This window comes from Schistocerca cancellata, chromosome 2 (assembly GCF_023864275.1).
Source record: "Schistocerca cancellata isolate TAMUIC-IGC-003103 chromosome 2, iqSchCanc2.1, whole genome shotgun sequence".
NCBI lineage: Eukaryota > Metazoa > Arthropoda > Insecta > Orthoptera > Acrididae > Schistocerca > Schistocerca cancellata.
In genome coordinates, this window is record NC_064627.1 from 581,620,415 (window position 1) to 581,647,567 (window position 27,153).

The window sequence follows — 27,153 nt, forward strand, 5'->3', positions numbered from 1 at the left end:
GAAGGAATGAATAGATGTAAAATTTTGAATAAGCTGTGAAAGATGATGAGATTGTGTCCTGACTATAACAACACTTTTATTTTCAGGTAAAAAAGGTAAACCAAAACAAAAGTTGCACTATAAACATCTACACTCTTATGAATGAGATGACTGATGAACACAGCTGCATACTGATGGAAAATCTGTTATGTATACTACTACTACTACTACTACTACTACTACTCCGTGATCAGGCCCAGTGGACCACACGCATCCACTGTATTCTGTCCATTGCTGCTATCCGCCATTCGTCCACATCTATTGACATCTGTTATGTATATACTGAAAAACTGATGTGTTAGTAGGCATCAAGCAACTGTGTGTCTAGTTTTAAATTAGTGTTAAGTTTCCCTCTAGAGAACGTTGTATGGACACATCCTGGGATAGACAAGGAACACAATGGTTAGTTGCTAGGTACCAAAGCTAAAGGGACGCACCATAATATGAATAATTATAAGTATAGAAATATTTTTGTGAATGTGTGTTTATGAAAAGGCTACAGTATATCAGCTGTTAACAAAAGTTAAATTGAGGTCTCTTACTATCAAACCACAGGGTCACACCAGATACTGTAAGTATAAGTTGCTGATAAGAGCACAAAGCACATGTGTTCGTGGTGCATTTGCAAATGATCACGAGTCACTCAAACATTGCCTTACAGCTATTCACTGACACAACCTTCGTACCAACATGCATACACATCATAATACACAAGAGTGATATCCTTTAGTGAAAATGTATATGTCACAAACACCAAAGAATTGCAGGCATTTTCAAACAGTTGATGTTGTTGACTTGTATAACATGGTATTGTACAATCAGAATTTACCAGTAGGTAGGAAACACTAAATAAGTGAGTTGACACAAAAATGAGTAAATGTTCATGAAGAATGCACTCAGTGGTTCTCTTATAAATAAATGAAGGACTGTACTAACATAGTAAAATGAATGCTTCTTCCTTTCCATATACTCATTCCTGTAGACTTGTATACACCTTCTAGCAGACTTGCAAAAGGCATAGGTAAGTGTAGCTATGTTGGCTTATCACAATTTAGATGCCATGGAGTTTTCTTCTCTTCAGTAAATGCTCACAGCAGATAGGATGTATGAATGGAGGATTATGCATCATCACGTGAAACATGTACACATTTTGTCCTGTTAATATTGAAATATGAAACTTAAATTGGGTTGACTAATGTCTTATGTACAGCAAAACTATGTGAATGTGAAACTTCAAAATAACGATCGCTCATAATGAACATCTAAAATAACAACAGCAAACTAGTGTACCCATGTGTCGAAGTTAAAAACAAGTGCGAGTGCTTACCAAAAGCAAAACATTTTGATCCTCGGTAGAGTTGTGGGATGACAGACATTTTACAAAAGGGTGGGTTCAGAATAAAGTAGAAAACATTGTAAACTTACCTTGACCTTGATCAAGTGTCAACGTGGTGCTGATCACACAAGTTGATTTCAATTCCTGAAATATGTGAGTTATGACAGGGAACCACTGCCCTAGGCCGTAAATGATGAGCCTACTCATCACAGCATAGATAATCCAAGTATGCACACACCATGGTACGTCACTCTGAAGCAACATAATGAACACTTTCCCAGCAAACTTCGTAATAAAAAGTGAAATGGTATCACAAACTTGGACAGCGTATCTGTAGTTGCAGTTCCAATGAATTCACAACAAATGTGCACAAAGTACATGATGTGATGTGCATGTGCTTAACCGTGCCGGTAGCAGGCAATGGTTATACTCCAATATGGGGAGCAAAAACTTTGATTTTTAAATGTGCTTGTTGTAAGTTATTTATAAACATAAATTTACATATTATAATGCTGACACATTCTTGGCAAAGAACAAATTAAAAATTTTGCGCCAATAAAGTTCTTCTGTACCCATGCAGGCAAAAAGTAATAATTTAAAATTTTAAAGCCAGGAAATTGAAGATGTTGGATTGCACCACGATTGTATCTTGTCATCCAGTTGTAGTCAACCACGTCAGTATACAATAGTGGGCAGTTCTTTAGGTACCTGTAAGGATTATCTGCATAATCAATGCTTGTAAAATAGCTGTTCTGTTCTTGTCCACTGTGGTTTACAGTTGTATATTTGTTCTCTTTGTGCTAACAACTAAAAAGAAAGAAAAATATCTTATTGCTATGAGCCTCAAGTACACTTGTTCCCCCTACGCACATCATGAACCATTCCGGCAAATCTTCGGATGCACAGGAATAATCCTCAAGAAAATGACCACTGCATCATCGTCAGTGTTGTCGTACTATGAGAGAGAAAAGGTAATTATTATTAATAGGAAGAGAACTTCCAAGACTAATCATTTTGAGTTCATGTTGCAGAAGACTGAAAGCAATTCCTATCACCATCTCCTGCATAGTGTTTGTGGGGGAAAAAATCTTTAACAATTGACAGGCACTGCTGAGTACAACACTATCACCATACCGTTCTCTCTAGCCAAATTAATTGTATTTTTATATAGAACCTGCGATTTGCAGCTAATGTTTGCCAAGATGACTTTCTCTATGGAAACTTCTATCTGTATGGTCTGCTGGACTCATAACCACTAATGAGAAACCTTGGAAATTTCTACCCACTAGCTTGCTGATCCAAACTGATGGCGTTTTCAGGCACTGCCCACTTGTCACAGTATTTGGACAATGTGCTAGCTGCTGATGCCCCTGACTAGTCCTGTAAGCATTCGTCAACATCCCCAGCCTTCCTTCGTGGAATAGCCATGCTGTTGTCCACCTCTAGCTGAGAGTTTACCTGGGTACATTGCTTTGATGTCTATGAAGTGGTCTAGCAATATGTAGCTGCTGTCTTGGGCAGAAACGCCTGCTGTAGGGCAAGCAAGACCTGCCATCTGCCCGACACCACATTTATGTGGATGTACACCACCAGGGTGATGCCCTCTAAAGAACGTTGAGAGTGTGTCAGCACATTCCAAGGTCGTGCACTGCACTGCCACTGTCATGGATGCCATCACAGAGAAGAATACACAGTTTTATACTTTAAAGTAATAACAAGTTGTACCACTAATGTCATATCATTAGTACTCAGTGCACCAAATCTGGCCTGCTCCACCGCACTCCACACTCTGTCATGCAACAACACTAGGGGTCTCAATCCAAAGCCCTACAGCTGTAATACACCAACAATTCTTGAAGATTTGGACAACCACGAAATATCAAGAGCAGACAAAATCATTAAATAAGAGAACAAAATTAAAATTGGGTGGCTTTATTTTCTGTTATAAGTGGCCTACTTTCCATAAAATTCTAGCTACACATTTCAAATTTTTACCATAAGCTCACAACATTATGGTGGCAATGTGTATCTATACTAATAAAAATATTTGATAAAACTGTGTTGTAGGAAACAATAACTTTACAATAATAGGGAAAACAGTAAACATTAAATTAAAAATTGATAACCCATTTGCTACATTGTACATCCTAACAAAAGGTCGTTCAGCAAAAGTTATAAGTTATGTAGAATTTTCAACTTACGCTTTTAACAGTACATGACACAATTGGTCAAGAATATTTTTTTAAAGTTGGTTGCAGTGGCCCTTTACATGCTCTTGAAATGAAATGCAAACAGAAAAAATTTAAACCAGATGAATTTCTTCCCAAGTTAAATTTGTAAAAAAAATTAAGTCAAAACTTGTGATTTCCCTTCTCACAAAATTTCCACTTTTTATAAATAATGTTACTTGAAAAATGACACCTATTCTTCTGTGAACTACACACTTGACCGTGTAGTATTGTCAAAATTAACTGTTGATACCTGATTAACAAATTTTTTAAATTTTAGTGCAAAATGATATGATGTTGTCTGGCTGTTAATATTACAGTACTCAACATGCCATTTAAAAGAGTTTGAGTGCAATGAAATTATTAGATGTTGTAGAAGTTTCAGTCTGTCATTAGTAGTTCACTGGTATCATGTTGTTTGTGTTAGAAGACTACATGTCACCAAGTTGAAGCCTTAGAATTGGGCAACAACATGGATATCCAGCACATACCTGCACTTTATAAATGTTACAAGCGCATATTGTAGACATATAAACTTATAGTAAAAAATGTTCTTTAGGAAGGTACAAATAATGAAATATATTGGCAACAAATTTCATATTCATCCAGTTATAAATATAATGCTACTTCAAAATATTTGTATTAATATTAAAAACAATGAGAATAACAGAATGATGTAGTGATATTCTTTATTCTGACATACATATAATATACCTATGTGACATATCATTTTCGAAACTCTTTTCAGTAATAACAAGTATAAAATTACAAACTTGAACACAGTAGCTTTACTGAAACTTCTGTTCTTCAATTAGTCTCATACTCAATCTAAAACATGAAACACACAGGACAAAATTTTAATACTTTGGCTATTAGATGTATCAACATAAAACATTAAGGACAGACAGTAAAAGAAATAAGAAAATAACATGTGACATGAGAAACATAGTAAGAATTTAATCAACTGTAATGAAATAATGTAAGCTTTCAAAGTTTCACTTGGAGGACGGAACAAACACCAAACAGATGATCAGTTACTACCAAGACAGACAGACAGACACACACACACACACACACACACACACACACACACACAAACACACTATTTAACCTAAGTTTAAATACTGAACATCTTACTTTCTGACACAAAATACAATTTTTAAAAGTAAGTTTTCTAGCATAAGAACACACTATTGTATGTTGCTAATATTCACTGCAGTTTTTATCAATATCTGTTGGATGCTTAAGCTGTAATAAAATAAGAAAGTGTCTATACATTACAATAAACAATTAAAACAAATTCATCAGAAGTTTAATCCATTGATACCCAGAACCCATTGAAAATACCTATGTTCTATTAATGTATCCAATATTCATTGCTACATACTTGTGATTTATTTGATAAAAGGCATTTCAGTAAAATTATACCTTGCAAGGCAAGATCCCTTTACATAAATGGTAATTAAGGGCACAAGCAAAGCATGAAAACTTCTTGTCCGCTTAATTCGTACATTGTTACTGTTGGAAAACATCCTAGGAGAAGACATTTTTGGTAAATAAACAGGAATTTTATGTTCATAAAACCATTTCTGAGTCATAGCCATATATGAAAAGTAGCTAGGATCTGCATTTTCAGGTGAGTTATTGAGCAACAAATGGATTTAGTAATACATTATGTATAAACTTCACTTGCTCAGATTACATTAAAATAGCAACAAGTGCGGTAAGATAACTTGTCTGTAGGAAAATAATAATAGGCATGTCCCAGTTGTTTTCCACTGCGTTCAATGTCATATGCAGTGTTACAGATCAGCATTTGATATTGTGTCCATTGGTGGTGACAATTAGCTCATACATATTGCTAGTATGTTAGGTACCTGAACTGTGATTGTATTTGCAATGAGGCAAATGGTGGTTTAATACTATTTCTATAACAAATGAGTATGATAGATTATTTGTTGGACTTTTAGGGACAAATTCTAATATGTGGTAAACTGGGGTTGACTTGTTTTTTCTGGTGAGCCTGTAGTAGTACTACCACTGGCAAACAACCAAAGCAGATATTTAAGAAAAACAAATATTCTAAACACGTTAATGGGAGATCCTGGTAAGGTGTAAATGATTTATAGGCAGAAGTAACGGCTCATTAAACAATATAAGTGCTGAGCTGTCAAAAGACACATGAATAAAACTGAGAAACATTGCTAGTTATCAGATGAATCTTACTTCACAATTACCAATTACATGTAGACCAGTACTACTACACAGCCCCAGCTAAGTGCTGCCACTGCAGTTTACCTGGTGTGCGTGCATGTGTGTGTGTGTGTGTGTGTGTGTGTGTGTGTGTGTGTGTGTGAGGGCGCTCACACGAGTGAGTGCATGCGCACACGAGTGAGTGCGTGCACTATAGGTCAAGAAAGGATTCATCTGAAACCTAACAAAATTCTCAGTGATGTTTATTTGCCTTTCAATGACTTAGTGCTTTTCCTATCCAGGAGTTGTTACATTTATTCCTAAATAATACACATTCTTAACAGATACAAGAGATATATGTTAAGCATTTAAAGGAATAAGAACGAGGAAATTTATTACCTTCAAAGTTCTTTCTGTTACTACATTTTGGACATGTGTTATACATTACTATTGTTAGTTGATAAGTGCTGCCAATGTCTGCATTACTAACAACAAAACTGCCTAATATTTTGAGCACTTTGCACATGAGTTCTTTGTACTTTATCCTTATATATCTACTTCCTGAACTTAAAAATATCAGAATAATATATTCTTAAAAAATAGCGAATCCGTGATTAATATATTCATTTGCTAAGATGATATATTGTGTTTCAGTGCCATACCATGTGCATGTTAACAAAATATGTAATATATCTCGGCGAAAGCTTTCACACCAAATGAAAAAAAATCTGATATTTTGGCTATTTTCAAGTTGAAACACTTTGTCACTGTCTCCACTATCAAATATGTGAAACATTTCTAGTAAGTTTTTTTTTCTTACCAAATGACATTGCTAATTTCACCATACAAAGTCCACTGTCTTTTATGAAAGACCTGCAGTACTGGAACTTGGAAAAGGCACTTCGATGCCTTGTTTATCTTCTTCATCGCTGACACACATTCGTGTAAGTTCTGAAGCCACACTCTCAGCTTCCATTTCACTTAAGCTACAGACTCTCAGTTCATCATTTGACTCACAATCTTCATGAAATTTCTCATTTGATATGGTGGGTGGCTCTTTGTCAATATCGGCATGTTGCACCCCAGAAAGAAAACTGCAGGACAAAGTTACCCATCATGTATCATATAACTCTGTATATCACCAAAGAAATATACTGCTTTACATAGTGAGAAACATAATTACATGCAAATTGATAATAACAGAGTGTAGTTTTAGTAGAGAATTCCATTTATCATACAAAGAAAACACCTTCCTACAAATAAAATTTCTAAAGCAATATCTTTTTCTACTAAATGTATTTTGAGGGACACTGGAAAAGACACTTTCCTATCATGAAATTTGCTGGCAACCACTAGCTAAACCTTCTTTAGTTTATATGCCAGTTCACATCTTATATTTCTTAAAATTGTAAGTTGTTTACATTGAAAAGCTTGTTGATTACGAAAAATGTGTTTCAAATACATTAAAAATTTACGTTTGTCAGCAATGAAGTGTGAAGATTGGATTAGAGTAGATAAAAGATGCTAAAAATGTGAAGACAAATGGGCACCACAATATATGGTTTGTATCCTCAACATAGTAATAGATATGTTATCCATGACTGTTACAATGATATATTTCTGTCATTTTCTGACATGCATTGACACACACAACTTATGAGCAGTTTCATCTACATTACTATTAATAATAATATATATTGTTGTCTGTGGTCTTGACTGCAGTGAGAAGTCTTCTTTTGGGGTGAATTAAGGAGATGGCCTGGTAGAATGTCTCTAGAGACAGTAACATTCATCACAATTAAATGAATCACCTGAAATTGTATTTCCATAGCTTCCTTGACAACCATTCAAAGAATATCATCATTTAAGCTAAGAATTTGACAGTTTAAAAAAATGGAATGACCAGCTGCAATATAGTATATTGTTCAGTAGCAGCAGGTTTGCAGTGTTGTAGTAGGTGAATACACAGATGATGATTGAAGCACCACTTCAGTACCGTGTGTATAGTAGCCCTTTACATTTCCTTATCATACTTGCAGGACATTTAAATGCCATTTTTCTGTAAAAATCTATGATCTTTCACCGAATCAATCAGAATCATATTATTAGCTCTACGATTTTTAAAGACAAAGGCAATGTTGTAGTGACCAAAATGATGTGAAATGTACACTATGTTCCAACAGTGTCCACATGCCTTATTGCTGTTCACACTAAACAGATCTGCCATTTTACTGATGGTTTATAAATTCTTCTTACATTATGTGATCAAAAGTATCAGGACACCTGGCTCAAAATGACTTACAAGTTTGTGGCACCCTCCATCGGTAATGCTGGAATTCCATATGGTTTTGGCCCACCCTTAGCCTCGATGAAGTCAGTGTTCCAAAACAAAAGGTGTTACGTAGGATTCACGTCAGGACTCTGTGCAGGCCAGTCCATTACAGGGATGTTATTGTCATGTAACCACTCCACTACAGGCCGTGCATGATGAACAGATGCTCGATCATGTTGAGAGATGCAGTTGCCATTCTCGAATTGCTCTTCAACAGTGGGAAGCAAGAAGGTGCTTAAAGGGGTGCAAGCCCCTCCATGAAAAACACAACACACCATAACATCACGACCTCCGAATTTTAGTGTTGGCACTATGCACACTGGCAGATGAAGTTCACCAGGTGTTTGCCAAACACAACCTGCCATTGGATCGCCACATTGTGTACCGTGATTCGTTACTCCACACAACATTTTTCCACTGTTCAATCGTCCAGTGTTTATGCTTCGTACACCAAGCGAGGCATCGTTTGGCATTTACTGCCATTATATGTGGCTTATGAGCAGCTGCTTGACCATGAAATCCAAGTTTTCTCACCTCTCACCTAACTGTCATAGAATTGCAGTGGATCCTGATGCAGTTTGTAATTCCTGTATGATGGTCTGGATAGATGTCTGCCTATTACACATTACGTTCCTCTTCAACTGTTGGCAGTCTCTGTCAGTCAACAGATGATGTCAGCCTGTACGCGTTTGTGCTGTATGTGTCCCTTCACATTTCCACTTCACTATCACATTGGAAACAGAGGACCTAGGGATGTTTAGGAGTGTGGAAATCTCCCGTACAGGCATATTACACAAGTGACACTCAATCACCTGACCATGTTCGAAGGCCGTGAGTTCTGCGGAGTGCCCCATTCTGCTCTCTCATTATGTGTAATGACTACTGAGGTCGCTGATATGGAGTACCTGGCAGTAGGTGGCAGCACAATGCACTCAATATGAAAAAATGTTTTTGGGGGCGTGGGGATGTCTGAATACTTTTGATCACATAATGTATTTCTATTACAGTATTTAATCATCAGGGAGATTTACCACTAATCACCAAGAGTTAAATTTGTTTCATTTCTTCCAAAAGCAAGGTGCATCATTCAGTTTTTGGGGGACTGACCTGTACAGATGAGATTCTTTAGTTTACTCCAAAGATGATGAACAAGGTTCGATACAGGTATCTGAGATCAGTCCAGCCAATTACTAGAACTACTGTCATTCCTTTGCAGACAGAAGCACAGAAAAGGCTACACTGCCACTCTGTGAAAAATTTACTTTAGCCTGATTCACTCTAAGACAAAAAAAAAGATGCACCATGAAGAAATTATCTGAATAGGATGAAAATTAGTTGATGTAGCAGATGTAATGTAACCATAGAGATAAACAAATGATTACAATTTCAGAAAAATTGGATGATTTATTCAAGAGAAAGAATTTCACAAACTGAGCAAGTGACTAATGCATTGGTCCACCTCTGGCCCTGATGCGAGCAGTTGTTCAGCTTGGCACTGATTGATACATTTGTTAGACGTTATCTTGAGGGATATCATACCACATTCTGTCCAAATGGCACATTAGATCATCAGAATCCTGAGTTGGTTGTAGGGCCCTGCTCATAATGTTCCAAATTTTCTGAATTCATGAGAGATCCAGCGATCATGCTGACCAAGATACTCTTCGGCAAGCTTGAAGACAAGCAGTAGACACTCTCACCATGTGCAGGCAGGCATTATCAGGATGGTTTGCCATGAAGATCAACAAATGGGGCTTAGAATGTCATTGATGTACCACTGTGCTAAAAGGGTGCTGCAATGTCAACCAAAGGGGTCCTGCAATGAAATAAAACAGCATCCCTGATCATCACTCCTCACTGCTGGAACATATGGCAGGTAACAGTCAGGTTGATAACCCACTGCTGTCCAGGGCATCTCCAGACATGTCTTCACTTCTTATTGGAGCTCAATTTGTGATGGAACTCATCACTGAAGACAATTCTACACCATTCAATGAGATTCAAGGCTGAATGTGCGTAACACCACTCCAAATGATCTTTACGGTGTACAGTGATCAATGGTAGTCAGCACAAGAGGTGCTGTGAGCTCAGCCCCCTTTCTGTGAGCTGCCTAATAATGGTCCTTGTAGTCACTCAAGCATCATTCACACATTGGACTGACAATAATTATGAATCTGGAGTTCTGAGTGCCCCTCTGACAATTCCTCGGTCCTCACATTCTGTCGTCTTTCTAGACTGACCATGTCCTTCACATTAGTATTATTGGCTTCTCTCCTATCATGTCTCTTAAATAGAGGTTTGACAATGGCACACTTCAATCTCTCTGGAAAAACATCCTGAATTAGTGATGCATTACATATTACAGATAAGATGGGCTTATTATGTGGCAACAAGTGTGTTGAACTCTCTTGGAAATGACATCAAAACCAGGTAAACTTTTAATTTTGAGAGAATGTATAATTTTCTTAATTTCAGAAGGAGAATTTAATGATACTTTCATATGACTGAATTTTATGGGAGTTGTTTTTCAAACATACTGCTGTGTACTTCTCTTGAACTGTTTGTCCCTATACTCTCTACTATATTTAAGAAATGACTGCTAAATATATCTGCCACCTGTGACTCATCATTTATAACCCTTCGTCTCTCATTTCACTACATTCCATATTTGCACTATACTGACAATGCACATTTATTCTCGTGGTCAATGTTGGGCACCAAAGCGACCATGAAATCTAAATTGTATGACATCTTGGTATGTCATTCTATCACTGACCTCTGTATGTCAGCTGCAACAGAAGTCCTCTATTGTAGAATGAAGGCTTTCACGACCGGTTGACATGGCTGTTGATATACTTTCCGGGATGTGAGGTCGTGGTCCAAGAACTTTTCTGCTCCTTACGTTTCGTCCAGGACTGCGCTGGACTTCCTCAGAGGCGCTGCTCCGCTGAGTCTTGCCGACTGACTGGTCGGGTGTCTGAGAGCGACTTATATATTGTGAGAAAGGGGGGGCGTGGTTCAGGTGACACGTGATGAGCAGTGATAATCCATAGCAAAGATAAGGTTGACTATCGATTACCACCTTGTCAAAGATAAAAATTGTTAGCGATTTTGTAGAGCCACTGTCCATATATCGCTGAGTTTCATAGCCTCTTCTTTCCTATTAAAATTATCGTTATGTTTATAAATTTCGATAGCTTCTCTATAAAGCCGTGGATAGTAATTTAACGTTGTAGATAAAACTTTGGTATCCGAAAACTTAACTTGGTGGTTGCCTGGTTGAAGAGCATGTTCCGCTACAGCTGACTTTTCTATTTTTCCAAGTTGACAAAGACTTTTATGTTCTTTCAGTCGCGTGTTTACGCTTCTTTTGGTAGTACCAATGTAAACTTTACCACAGGTACATGGAATTTTATACACACCACATGTCGACAGGGGAGGGCGTTTATCCTTCACAGATCGTAGTACTTGACTTATTTTCTTTGTTGGTTTAAAGATCGGTTTTATGTCATGTTTTCGTAAAATCTTACCGATCCGATCTGTTACTTTTTTAATAAAAGGGAGAACTACTGTATTTTTTTGTCGTTGTGGTTCATTCTTATCTTTTGGGTTTCTGTTCCTTGGACGCAAAATTCTATCTATCTCTTTTCTTGAGTAGCTGTTTTTTTCAAAAGCCTGCTTCAGATGTTTCACTTCAGCATCCAAATGTTCAGGTGTACATATCCGTTCCGCTCGATCGACAAGACTTTTTATGACACCTCTTTTTTGTTGAGGATGATGATTAGAATTTTTGTGTAAATATCTGTCCGTATGTGTTGCCTTCCGAAAAACTTTATATTCCAAGCTTCTATCGGGCCGTCTCATAACTAAGACATCCAAGAAAGATATTCTGTTTTCCTTTTCTATTTCCATGGTAAACTGTATTTTTGGGTGAATTTTATTTAGATAATCAAAGAAATTGTCCAAGGCCTTTCTGCCATGGGACCAAACCACAAATGTGTCATCTACGTATCGATACCAACGAGATGGTTTGTTATTAGCTTTGTCTAGGGCTGATTGTTCAAATTTCTCCACATAAAGATTGGCAATCGCAGGGCCTAATGGATTACCCATTGCTACTCCATCAAGTTGTTCATAAAATTCATTATCCCACTGGAACTGACTTGATGTAAGACAATGTCTGAAAAGAATGGTCAAATCTTCTGGAAAAATATCCGCTATGAAAATCATAACTTCGTTAACAGGAATCATTGTGAATAAGGACACAATGTCAAAACTTACAAGAATATCTTCAGGGGCCAGAGTTAGTCCCTCTAGTTTTTCAATAAAATGACGCGAGTCTTTTATATATGAGTCAGTTTTTCCAATCAATGGTTGTAGACAAGTTGTTAAATATCTTGCTATTTCATAAGTGGGAGAATTGATGGCACTGACTATGGGTCTTAAAGGAAAATCTATTTTATGAATTTTAGGTACACCATACAATCGAGGACACATAGCTTCACTTTTCAATAAAGTTCTTTTATCTTCTTTTCGGATAGAGGTAGATGACTTAACCAAATTATTTGTTTTCCTAAGTACACTGGCTGTAGGATCCCTCGCAAGTTTTTTATACTGTCCTGACGTTAAAAGGTTCAAAATTTTTTCCTTCGGTAATCTTCTGTATTCATAACAACAGTAGCGTTCCCTTTATCTGCGGGAAGAACCACTATTTCTTCATCTGCATTCAAATCCTTAAGAGCCTTCCTCTCACCTTTTGTACAAGTAATACGATGATGACTGATACTGTTATAAACAAGTCAAAGAAAGTGTTATCTCAAGACGAGATTTCCGTCCTTGCAAAAGGAGGAAATTACGCTATAACATCTGTAAAAGTACCACTTGAAGATATTATCACGAATATAGAAGCAGGTATACGAAATATCCCTAAGGCAACTGCCAATGCAATTCGGATTGAAACCACTAGAGTTTTAAGCCACATCAGACCTCTAGAAAGTAATTTAACAAAAGGTGAGAGGAAGGCTCTTAAGGATTTGAATGCAGATGAAGAAATAGTGGTTCATCCCGCAGACAAAGGGAACGCTACTGTTGTTGTGAATACAGAAGATTACCGAAGGAAAATTTTGAACCTTTTAATGTCAGGACAGTATAAAAAATTTGCGAGGAATCCTACAGCCAGTGTACTTAGGAAAACAAATAATTTGGTTAAGTCATCTACCTCTATCCGAAAAGAAGATAAAAGAACTTTATTGAAAAGTGAAGCTATGTGTCCTCGATTGTATGGTGTACCTAAAATTCATAAAATAGATTTTCCTTTAAGACCCATAGTCAGTGCCATCAATTCTCCCACTTATGAAATAGCAAGATATTTAACAACTTGTCTACAACCATTGATTGGAAAAACTGACTCATATATAAAAGACTCGCGTCATTTTATTGAAAAACTAGAGGGACTAACTCTGGCCCCTGAAGATATTCTTGTAAGTTTTGACATTGTGTCCTTATTCACAATGATTCCTGTTAACGAAGTTATGATTTTCATAGCGGATATTTTTCCAGAAGATTTGACCATTCTTTTCAGACATTGTCTTACATCAAGTCAGTTCCAGTGGGATAATGAATTTTATGAACAACTTGATGGAGTAGCAATGGGTAATCCATTAGGCCCTGCGATTGCCAATCTTTATGTGGAGAAATTTGAACAATCAGCCCTAGACAAAGCTAACAACAAACCATCTCGTTGGTATCGATACGTAGATGACACAATTGTGGTTTGGTCCCATGGCAGAAAGGCCTTGGACGATTTCTTTGATTATCTAAATAAAATTCACCCAAAAATACAGTTTACCATGGAAATAGAAAAGGAAAACAGAATATCTTTCTTGGATGTCTTAGTTATGAGACGGCCCGATAGAAGCTTGGAATATAAAGTTTTTCGGAAGGCAACACATACGGACAGATATTTACACAAAAATTCTAATCATCATCCTCAACAAAAAAGAGGTGTCATAAAAAGTCTTGTCGATCGAGCGGAACGGATATGTACACCTGAACATTTGGATGCTGAAGTGAAACATCTGAAGCAGGCTTTTGAAAAAAACAGCTACTCAAGAAAAGAGATAGATAGAATTTTGCGTCCAAGGAACAGAAACCCAAAAGATAAGAATGAACCACAACGACAAAAAAATACAGTAGTTCTCCCTTTTATTAAAAAAGTAACAGATCGGATCAGTAAGATTTTACGAAAACATGACATAAAACCGATCTTTAAACCAACAAAGAAAATAAGTCAAGTACTACGATCTGTGAAGGATAAACGCCCTGCCCTGTCGACATGTGGTGTGTATAAAATTCCATGTACCTGTGGTAAAGTTTACATTGGTACTACCAAAAGAAGCGTAAACACGCGACTGAAAGAACATAAAAGTCTTTGTCGACTTGGAAAAATAGAAAAGTCAGCTGTAGCGGAACATGCTCTTCAACCAGGCAACCACCAAGTTAAGTTTTCGGATACCAAAGTTTTATCTACAACGTTAAATTACTATCCACGGCTTTATAGAGAAGCTATCGAAATTTATAAACATAACGATAATTTTAATAGGAAAGAAGAGGCTATGAAACTCAGCGATATATGGACAGTGGCTCTACAAAATCGCTAACAATTTTTATCTTTGACAAGGTGGTAATCGATAGTCAACCTTATCTTTGCTATGGATTATCACTGCTCATCACGTGTCACCTGAACCACGCCCCCCCTTTCTCACAATATATAAGTCGCTCTCAGACACCCGACCAGTCAGTCGGCAAGACTCAATGGAGCAGCGCCTCTGAGGAAGTCCAGCGCAGTCCTGGACGAAACGTAAGGAGCAGAAAAGTTCTTGGACCACGACCTCACATCCCGGAAAGTATATCAACAGCCAGAAGTCCTCTATGTCAATTGGCAAGGTTGTCTGATGATTGTTTACAGGTTAGTGGTATCTATCAGTTTTTTAGATCTGCCTAATGATGGAATGGTTTACTGTTTCACTGATGTTTCGACTTTACAAAACATCACTAACAATGGGTCTGGTCACATAAAATTTGAGTGAAATATCTCTCAAAGCATGCCTAAACTTGTGGTCCCCATTAGTTACAGCACATCTGTGATTGCGTTGGAAAAAAAGTGCTCGACATCTTCATACTGCACCTGCATTTAAGTAGCAGTAAAACTGTCTACAGATAGCAGTAGACTTTTCAGGGTGAGGTATGCAGTAGTTATTGAACTGTATGTGTTGGTGATGGTTAGTGGATTTCATATGGATGGAGGAATGAAAGCACAGAAGGCAAATATCCAGGTAAATCTCTCATGGAGCTGAAAAGAACCAAATGAAACAGAAAAGGAGAGAAAATTTTAAGGCTGTAGATAAATGACAACAACGTCTCTTAGTTCTCGCTGCTTCGTGAAGATATCACCAATGAACGTGAACAATATGAGTAGTTTAGGATTTTGAGTTGGTAGGAAGAGTTCCATAGACACACCATAAACATGGGATATGAGAGTCCCATGCAGGTGCCCACAGACATATTACACATTCGTTTATATCCCTTCCTCTCAAAAGGAATAGTCATCATGTGTAAGTGTAAAGAATAAAGTAGTAGACTGGGAGTTTGGAGGATATTAGAGAAGGAAATATTTAATGTCGGCAAGTATAAGGACTGAAGTAGTAGACTTGTAGTCTGCAGGATATTATGGAAGGTAATATTTAATTTCAGCAAGGCTATAGGCACGTGGGTTGTTCACAGGAAGGTAGATGGCATTAACTCTGCAACCAAGGAGAAGTTTGACCGCTCAACAGCAAAACATGTTGTTTGGTGCAATATAGTTAATTTTTGCTAAATGTGGTTGTTTTTGCAATTAATCTGATTGTGCAATAGGTCAATTTTAATGGCTGCTTAAAAACCTATGCCATCTGCCTCCCAACATGACTTCTTGGAATTGCACCAACTGAAAATGTGCCTTCAATATTTTGTTGTCTCAAAATCCTCCTCATCTCTATCCTCTTTAGTCCCTACCTTATACCAATTGCCCTGTTCGCAGTTCATTTCTTGCCTGCCCCCTCCCACTCCCTCAGTCTGACACACTCACTTTAATTCTGATTGCATGTCTAATAACTCTCACCTGCACTTCTCTGACCAGTTACCAGTTCACTTAACACCAGACACCCACCCCAATTACTCATCCAAGTCAAACTCCACTGCTATGAAAATGTAGATGTGAGTCTATGTACTCTGAAATCACAAGCTCATAAGATGAGCTGCTATATTAAGTCCCTGTTTATGAGTCTACCCATCCCTCAAATATTCCAAAAATATGGTGACATGATATCATTTTCATATTCAAAGAAGGGAAAGCAGAAAGGTGGAAGGAGTATATAGAGGGTCTGTACAAGGGAGATGTACTTGAGGACAATATTATGGAAATGAAAGAGGATGTAAAGGAAGATGAGATGGGAGATATGATGCTGTGTGAAGAATTTGACAAAGCACTGAAAGACTTACGTTCAAACTAGGCCCTGGCAGTAGAAAACATTCCATTAGAGTGACTGATAGCCTTAGGAGAGCCAGCCACAGCAAAACTCTTCCACCTGGTGAGCAACACGTATGAGACAGGCGAAATACACTCTGACTTCAAGAAGAATATATAATTCCAATACCAAAGAAAGCAGGTGCTGAATGATGTGAAAATTGACGAACTATCAGTTTAATAAGTCACAGCTGCAAACGATTAACATGAATCATTTACAGAAAATTGGAAAAACTGGTAGAAGACGACCTGGGCTAAGATCAGTTTGGATTCCAGAGAAATGTAGGAATACATGAGGCAATAATGACCCTACGACTTCCAAAAGAAGATAGGTTAAGAAAAGGCAAACCTACATTTATAGCCTTTTGTAGACTTAGAGAAAGCTTTTGGCAATGTTGATTGATACACTCTCTTTCAAATTCCAAAGGTGGCAGGAGTAAATTGCAGGGAGTAAAAGGCTATTTACAATTTGTACGGAAATCAGATGTCAGTTATAAGAGTCAAGGTACATGAAAGGGAAGCAGTGGTTAAGGAGGGAGTGAGACAGGGTTGTAGCCTGTCCCCAACATTATTCAATCTGTGTATTGAGCAAGAGCAAGCAGTAAAGGAAACAAAAGAAAAATTCAGAGTAGGTATTAAAATCCATGGGGAAGAAATAAAAACTTTGAGGTTCACCGATGACATTGTAATTCTGTCTGAGACAGCAAAGGACTTGGAAGAGCAGTTGAATGGAATGGACAGTGTCTTGAAGGGACGATAAAAGATGAACATCAAAAAAAGCAAAACAAGGATAATGGAATGTAGTCAAATTAAATCAGGCAAAGCTGAGGGGATTAGATTAGGAAATGAGACACTTTAAGTAGTAAATGAGTTCTGCTATTTGGGAAGCAAAATAATGGATGATGGCTGAAGTAGGGAGGATACCAAACCTCGACTGGCAATGGCAAGATAACCGTTTCTGAAGAAGAGAAATTTGTTAACATTGAGTATAGATTTAATTGTTAGGAAGTCCTTTCTGAAAGTATTTGTATGGAGTGCAGCCATGTATGGAAGTGAAACATGCACAATAAACAGCCTAGAAAAGAAGGGACTAGAAACTTTTGAAATGTAGTGCTACAGAAGAATGCTGAAGATTAGATGGGTAGACCACATAACTAATGAGGAGGTACTGAATAACTGAGGAGAAGAGAAATTTGTGGTACAACTTGACTAGAAGAAGGGATCGGTTGGTAGATCACATTCTGAGGCATCAAGATATCACCAATTTACTACTGGAGGGAAGTGGTGGGGAATCAGAGAGGGAGACCAAGAGATGAATACAATAAGCAGACTCAGAAGGATGTAGGTTGCAGTAGTTACTCGGAGATGATGAGGCTTGCACAGGATAGAGCAGCATGGACAGCTGCACTAAACCAGTCTTTGGACTGAAAACCACAACATCATTCACATATAATTTGTATTTTATAGATGAAGCTGATATTTGAAAAAAAAAAATACAATACTTGCCTTGGTTCTGTAGGAGATGGTGGCCTCTGAGGTAAGACAGCAGTTTTTGAATTCATGGTAAGCTGCATCCAGTCGTTAAATGAAGCAGGACTGAAAAAAATTACACAACAAAATTTGAGATACTGAATAATGTGAAGGAATCTCAAGCAGTTTCTGTAGATTAAAAATATACTTACTGAGGCACAGATCGTATAGCTGAAGAAGACTGATAAATATTTGGAAGCGTGAAGTTGTTTTCTAGCATCATCATAGGCATAGGTGGCATAATTTCACTGTCTTCCATTTGACATTCGCTATTCTTTAGCAACATTTCATCGAACTTCAATACAGCTACAAACCAAATAAAATACATTTAACAGAGATGTAAAAAGAAGTTCAGTTTAAAAATACATGTTTAAAAAAGTAAAATGAGTCATTTGTTTAGTATAATTCTATCAAACTTTGCTCAAGTTCATATTAGCACAATGGTGACATACATTTTTGAAAAAAATATCGTACACATTTGTCCATACAGATTAAGTAAACAACATCTTCACCTGCATGAATGCTGTAAGAATTTTACTATGAACTGTAAAAAGTTGTGTCTAGCAAAAATAAATACAATGTAATTGAAAGTCATGACAAGTAGGTAGCAAGTTTAAGCAGAATAAGTCAGTTTTCAGATGCAACTCTTGGGAGGGGGGACCTTTCAGAGAATATATCATTATGTGTGCTTTTCCTCAGATTCCCACACTGCTGTGAATTGTGTGTACATTCATGTCCATTCACTATGGAGAATTTTTGCATACAAGTTCGCAACATGATCCTCCATTCATCAGTTGAGTGGTTTTAATCTACTGCCCAAATTATGTAATAAGCTGGTGGTAAAAACATGAGGAATGTTAACAAAGACATGCATCCAGGTAACACATGTAAAATTCTATCAGTTTATGCATGTCAAAGACCACACATTAATCACCCATCCTTCTTTCCTCTCTTTAGTTTTCTGTGGGGTGAGAAGAAGATGAAACCTAGTGAATGGAAAGAGGGAGGTCAGCCTTACATTATACTACACATTGCTCATGTGGTTTGAGTGCATAAGAAATGGGCCACACATTTTGCACTTCCCGTGGAGACCATGTGTAGCTTAAGGCTGACATAAAAGAGTTTATAATGATGAATATTTTGTGATTAAAGCTAAAATTATTTTATTAATTACCAAAAGCATGTAATGGTGCGCGCTGCTGCAGTATAAATGTCCATCATCACAAAATTTCAAATTAGAGTATTCTACAAGTCTATGGCTGCTACTGCTTCAAATGTTGCTTGCTCACAATGTGCTCTAATGTTCATGCAAATATGCTATTTAATTAAAATCTTCAGACTCCTGCTGACTGAGGACTGTGAAGCTGAAAGGTGAAGTATGTAGACAGCATGCTTCAAATTCTTGGTCTGCCTGTTATATTTGCCATGCTTGGTAAAAAAACAGTTTTCCTCCTTTTATGCTAAAGAATGCACAAAGATATTGTGGATTAAGTCGTTTCAAATGGGTAATGACTTTTCCATGGCTAACTTATATTACTTCATAGTCGTGTAGAGGAACGTTGAAACAACTTTTTCAAATGAAAGTGACTTTTTTGTGGATTTTAGTTTGATGAATACTAATGTGACAGCAAAAAAGCCATATGACCCACAATTTTTTAACATTTAAAACTCAGAGTTTTAAAATGCATTTTCAAAGAATGGAAAGACCAGGGTGGAATAATGACAATATTATGAAGAGGATAGTGCTACTCATCATTATGGAGAGGATAGTGCTACTCATCATATAGAGGAGATGTTGTGTCACAGACATGCACAACAAAAACAGTTATATACTTGAGCTTTCAGCCAAAAGCCTTCTTCTTCTACAGTAGAAAACACCCATAAACACTCTCTCTCTCTCTCTCTCTCTCTCTCTCTCTCTCTCTCTCTCTCTCACACACACACACACACACACACACACTTCTGAGGTGAGACTGCATACAGCAATTGTATCTCAAATTGACGGAATGGACTGCAGGCACATTAATAAAGATATCTCTCTGAAATTTGTCTGAATTACTCCTCTGGCATGTCCACAAGGACTAACAGGCTAATTTTTTATTTTAATTTATTCATTAGTTACTGAAAAAATATGACCAAAAACACACACAAAACTATATATTCATTTCAAATATCTGCCATTTTATTCTTTTGTCAAATTTCAAAAAAATGTGCTACTGCTCCATGCACAACATCCTTTAGATTAAGAAAATTGTTTGTTTCTTGATTTCAGTTAAAATCTGCAGACTGCAGGACTTCCATCATGGACACAACTCATTTCGGACAGAGCAACTTCAACTCCTTGAATTGGGGGGGGGGGGGGGGCCTTAAGGATACAGGATACTTTTCTGGCTCAATATTATGTAAAAATCTACACCTATTTCTTTCAGGCACTGTTTATAATGCATATGTTTTACAGATTTGTTGTTGATATCAGGTAATGTAGCAAATTTTCTAAACAAATTAAAAGTATTTTGAATATTTTTGAACCTGCTTAGGGTTATAAAAAATTTACAGAAAAACTGATGCAATTTTCTTTTTCAAAATGTTTCCTCAAATTGAGGTACCATTCAATCCAATGTTATACATTTGAAGGAGACCAAATTTTTACCAGATATGCATGACATGATGGCTGAGGTACTAGACCTATTTAATTCCACCTATAGTGTATATTACAATGATGAAAAATCACATTTTACATTTAAATTTTTATAATTTTTTTCCTAGTAAAAATGTTAATTTTTCTATAATGTAGTTGCTTCTGCAATAAAGCTTAGGTCTACTACAGAAGTATGGGCTATTGCAAGTTACAGAAAAAAAATTAGAACAATGCTTTTTTAAACTTGAGGAGATATTTGTACCTGAATTCTGAAAAATACAACATGCAGGAAATTGCGAATGAAGATATGAGTCCAATTAAACTGTGCCTCAGAACATTACTGAAGCATAGCCTTCATCCTGCAGCAGTTCTTCATCATCAAGCTTCCTCTTGGCATTTCTTTTAGCACTTCTTGCTTCTTAGGTAACTTGAAGAGTGAGTCTTTCAGCTTCATGCACCTGTTGTCTGTCACACACAAGCAAGTGATCTTCCTTATTAGAGCCACATTTTATGCTTAAATTTTTCAGGAATTCCAACCTTCCTATCACTCCATCATTGAAACACATCACTGCATCTAGTACACTGACTTTTAATTCATTTAGTCCTACAAAAATATTCTTGGTTAATATTTCTCATATGCAATGGTTGAAACCTTCATTTGTATTCTGAGTGCCCCCATGAAGACATTTACTAAGCAAAACAGTGCCACTCAGGTCTCTAAAAATTGGTTTTATTTCATTCATAACAGGCTCAGGAAGAGAATGCTTATGATGATAAATTTGACCACTTTCTATTGCTTTTTGGTAACCACACAAGAATCTGTTCATTTAGGGCAAAGTCCGTGAACAGGGTGGTCATCTGTGGACAAATTATGAAAGTAGGTGGCCCATGCAGCTTTTCTCATTGCTGTAACTTCATTCAAAGGTGCAGTTCATTTAATGGCCAGTCCATAACATCTCTGAAGGAGGTCTATTTCAGTTTCTGTCAACCTGCCTCAGCCAGACAGAGATTTTCCATCAGATAGCAACTTTCCTTTCATTTCTCTTCATAGCTTCCTCAATCTAGCACCCATCCTCTTTTGCACATGCCCACAACACTCCAGTTTTGTTACCAAGGTATCACCATAAACATTGAACTCATTAATTTTATTGAAAGCTTTAGAGTCCGCATCGCCTAGGTACTTTGTATATCTAACATTATAAACAGGCACCGACCTCTGAAATATTTTTAGAGCTCCATCACACTCCATACCTCCACTGTAACCATCATAATTCTTAGAACACTGATGTTCAATATGTTCTTCAGTGGGGCACCATGGCAGGTGTGGCAGTACTTAGATAAGCACTCAACATCAACAACTTTTCCATTCTCCAGAGAAGTAGCACTTACAACACCATTCAAGGAATGATGCCCTCGACATTGCCATGTCCCATCAAGTGCAACAGCATTGTTCCTGGTTTCACTAATATTTACAGTTTCTTTTATGGCACATTTCATAGATACTTTAGACACAACTGTCAAGACACTTAACAGTATTTTTATGTACTTGCTGAACCTACTGGGAGGAGGAGGAAGGTCAATCAAACCACAAAACGTTTGAGCAGCCTTTTTTCCTTTTCCTATAGCACACATTGCATACACTTAACTTCAAATTCACATCATATGATTATGCAATGTTCAAAGCCATTTTCGAGGTAGATTTACTGCAGGATCTACACAGAACAACTAATTTCAATGCTAAACCGTTCCTGCTACTTTGCTGTTCAGTTATTTCCAGACAGTCTACACCATCACATTGTTTAGATTTCAACACTTTCTTCATCAAAGAAGATAAGACGCGCACATCAACAACAATAAATCCACTACAAACATCATCACTGTTAACACAAAAATTTGAATCACCAGGAGGCATGCCATGTGGGAATTTCTTCCCTGAAGAACTGATACATAGGTTACTTTCAACAGTGTGGCTTGCTTTGTTTGTGAACTGATTACCACAGAATTTCCTTTTATTGTATTTCTTGAGCATAGTTCGTATTTATTGCACACTAAAGGATATGTACTTCCACAAATATATGTAGCAGTTGGGCAACAAACATTCAGTAACACGTAAACAAACTGCTTCAGCAAAACAAAAGTAAATACTAGCAAAGACAATCATTTGCAGACACTAGAAGCCTGCACTGTTACCAACATATACAATGTATCATACATATAATTGCTAGAAACAGAAAGTTCACAGTTCTTTTCGAAATAATACTGGTTTCTGTAACATAACTAGAGGGGTCATGGCAGCGTACATGACCATAACTTTAAAATTTGGCATACATAGGTCATTTTTCATTTGAAACCCTATAATGTATATATCAATGTAATCAGGAAAGACTACAGAATTTAATAAAGGCATGAAAAAATTTCGATTTTTCCACCGTTCAGAAGTAACCTGTATCCTTAATAATGATTAAATTTCTTTAAAAAATCAGAAAGAATCTTTAACACATAATCAACGTGGATTCTTCATGCTGTTCTTGTGTAACACAATTGGCTCTTTATTTACATAAAGCAGTGAGCGTTACTGACAGAGGTCTGAAGCTGATTCCAAATTTCAGTTTTAAAGAAGTCTTTTGCCAGTGTTCCCCCAATTAACTTGTACTCAAATTGCATGCTAATGGAGTACCGTGTCAGGTGTATGACTGTATTCATGAATTGTGTCAGAAAGGTCACAGTTTTTAGTAACTGACAGAAAGTCATCAAGTAAAACAGAAATGATACCTGGCATTCCACAAGGAGAAGTTATAGACCCTCTGCTGTTCTCAATCTATATGAACAATTTAGGGGACCATCTGAGCAGCACTCTTAGATGGTTTGCAGACAATGTCATCTACTATCTACTGAAATCATCATAAGATCCCACTGAATTACAAAATGATTTAGACAACATATCTGCATGATGTGAAAAGTGCCAACTGAACTGTACATTAAATGTGTGAGGACTGTCAGGTGAGTACTAAACAAAACACACAAATGTAAAGGCTGCAAAATCACCTAAATACCAAGGGGTTGTAATTATGAGCAACTTCAGTTGGAATCATCATATAAGAAATGTGGGAAAAGTAAATCAGTGACTGTTTTATTGGCAGAACACTTATAGAATGCAACAGATCTGCTAAAGAGTCTGCTCACATTACACTTGTCCTCTTATGGAGCACTGCTATGTGATGTTTTATCCTTATAGGAATGATGGAGGACATCAAAAAAGTTCAAAGAAGGCCACCTCTTTTTGTATTATCAAAAAATACAGGAGAGATTCTCAAAGTTGTGTAATCATTACAACAGAGGCATTTTTGCTGCAGCAAGATCTTTTCATGAGATTACAATTACCACCTCCCCTTCTGAATTTCAAAACATCTTGTTAACTTCGATCTATATAGGGAGAAGTTATCATCATGATTAAATGTGAGAAATCAGAGCTCACACAGAAAGATTTAGGTGCTATTCAAGGGTGGAATGGGCAAGAAATAGTATGAAAGTAGTTCTATGAACTCTCTGATAAGCACTTAGGTGTGAATTGCACAGTAGTCCTCTAGTTGTAAATAAGATTTAAAAGTAGTGCAAAGATTGGCAACCTATTTAAATGTTTAGGAACACAAAAATGTGCATGTCACAAAATGCAAAAATCTGGGATGCTTTGACTACAATATCAGTGAGTCACAACTGGAATCAGTCAACTTATATAAATAGCAGGGTGTAATGATAACATGGGGTCAGTCATAGGTAGAGCAAGTGGCAGACTTGGGTCCATTGGTACGATAATGGGAAAAGGCAATCTATGAAGGCAGGTGCTTGTAAAAAAACTTGTTTGACTCTTCATGAATAGTGTTCAGGACTGTGTGACTCATACCAAGTAGGTCTATTGAACCTGCACAAACAAGGATAGCACATTGCCATTTTTTTTGTGGCCCATGGAAGAGCATCAAGGAAATGATGAAAAACAGAACAAGGAGATATTTGAAGATACACAACAACTATTCCAAAAAAGCCTACTTACAATGCTTCAAGAACCAATATTAAATGAGGAATCTAGAAAAATACTACAACTCCCTACATATCATTCTCGCAGGGACTATGAAGACAAATTAGAGTAGGTTCAAAGACATTAAGCAGTCATTCTACCTGCTCTTCCATATGGGAATGGTATGAGAAGAAAGCTCCATATATATGGCACTACGGGAAACACTTTCTGTGATGCACTTTTCAGTAGTTTGCAGAGTATGAATGAAGAGCTAACAAAAGGTGCCAGGTTCCTGAGGCTATGATGTTATTTTCTTCTCTCTTTCTGTTTTGTTTACAAATCCTTAATGTCATCCAGTCACATGACCTTTAGCTTTGCTAAACTATGCATTCATCTCAAGGATTCCAGCCATTCCCATATGACAATGCTCAAGTTGTGATTTCTGATATGATGTACATATTTTCATGTAGAATAGCTGCATAAAAGAAGTGGAGCACATGTATGATTCTTTGTGATGTTTGCATAAATAAAAGCAAATAACCATACCAACTTATGCTCTTTTCAATCTATGTTATGCAAAGCAGGCAAAAATCTGTAATTAACAAATCATATTTCATATAGTTTGTGTCTACTGTTATGGGCAGAAATTTTAAATAAAAGTAGGGAGTAATTTGTTGGTCAGAATTTTAAATAAAAGTAGGGAGTAATTTGTTATCTCTTGCTGTAGTTTTAATTATGGTGTTTTTAAACATTTCAGTGTTAATGCTCCACAGTTCTATGTCAAAAACTGCAAATGTGTGATGGCGATTATATACAAACCATATTTACAATGAATAAAGTGGAATTTGCTACTTACATTTATCAATTGGCCCCAGTTTTTGTGCTATACTGAAAACAACATCAGCAGTCCAAAACTCAGGAACACGTGCAAATATTTTTCCAGAATCAAGAGGCAAATGAAAACCCAATGTATGAAGTAGCTGAATAAATGGTTGATACAGCATCAGACTTTTTTGCTCAGATGTCCATGGCACCACAGGAATTGACTGCTTCTTCACTAGATACACAGAAACAGTTGCTTATATTACATGACCTACTGAAGAACTGTACAAAGTTATAATATGGGCACGAGTTACTTTAAAAGGGGTGATGGGATGGCTAAAAATAATTCTTAAGATATTCAAGGCTATATTGTACAAAATACTGAAATTTACAAAAAAAATTAACTGTGATTGATAACTGGTAATTAAATAACTGAATTAAATTTTTTAACATGTGGGCTATATTAAAATCGCAAATTTTTACTCTTTTCAACAGTTTTTTTCAGGAGAAAAAGAAAAAAAGAATAGCTGCCACTACTGAAGACAGAAACAGCACTGTAATTTTGTACTAAATGGTAGACAGTTGGTATTAATTGTATTTTTGTGCTAACCGTCTTTGATGATGTAGATGATTCATCTGAAGTACAAAATCAAATACGTTTCAAGCTTTGGAGAACATAGCGATTAGAAACCAAAATTAAATCAATGTAGAGGTAGTTTGCATTGAAACATTAGAAATACTGTCCTTGTGAGGAAAAAAATTATGGTTGTAATTGAATATAAACTCAAAAATGCAAATTGTGATACAAATTATCAATCACAAAACCATTCAATCAGCATTATAGAACCAAAAGAAACTGAAGTGTACAAAACCACTAAAAATGTAAGTTGGCCAGAGTAATGTATACCAAACATGAAAAAAATGTCATAGTAAAACAAAGTCAATTCTTCATTATAGGTGACTCCTTGCTACAGTAAAAATGTCATCCTCCCTAACTAAAAATTAACATTCCATATTATAAACAGGTGGCACACTAATCTCTTGAAAACTTCAACACCACTTTAAATTCAGGAGAAAGGGCAAGAGGTGAGTGTATCAGGCATTCTGAATGTGTTTTTATTCATACAGGAACAAAAGTTGCTTTGAAGCAGCAGCAAACAGATAATCATCAGTGACACAAGGAATGTAATTTGGATGCCCATAAGCCTCATTATGACTTCTAGACTAATAATCAATGTAATTGTATTCAATGAATTAATTATAAATGTAGCAAAATCTGATGACCAAGCAACAGATTATCTTAACAAAAAGAATCCCTTTGGCCTTGATGAAACTCCTGAATATGTTCCAAAATTTTCAGATGCAGACTTAGCATTTAAAAAAAAAGTGGTGTACCTCCTAAACATATTAGAGCATAGAGCAGTACACAACACAACTGCACACTCACTATTTCAAGTAAT

General features: G+C 36.6%; 1 protein-coding gene across 2 annotated transcripts in view; it reads right to left on the reverse strand.

Moving 5' to 3' along the window:
• Nucleotides 1–4,275: 4,275 nt before the first annotated feature.
• Nucleotides 4,276–27,153, reverse strand: part of LOC126162191 (protein timeless) — a 408,622-nt gene continuing 385,744 nt past the window's right edge. For both annotated transcript variants that reach the window (XM_049918518.1, XM_049918519.1), the window contains 5 exons: nt 25,728–25,928; nt 18,374–18,527; nt 18,198–18,287; nt 6,617–6,890; nt 4,276–4,431 (listed from right to left, as the gene is read on the reverse strand). In XM_049918518.1, the coding sequence (XP_049774475.1) occupies nt 6,659–6,890; nt 18,198–18,287; nt 18,374–18,527; nt 25,728–25,928 (677 nt within the window). In that variant the 3' untranslated portion in view covers nt 4,276–4,431; nt 6,617–6,658. The remainder of the gene's footprint in view (nt 4,432–6,616; nt 6,891–18,197; nt 18,288–18,373; nt 18,528–25,727; nt 25,929–27,153) is intronic.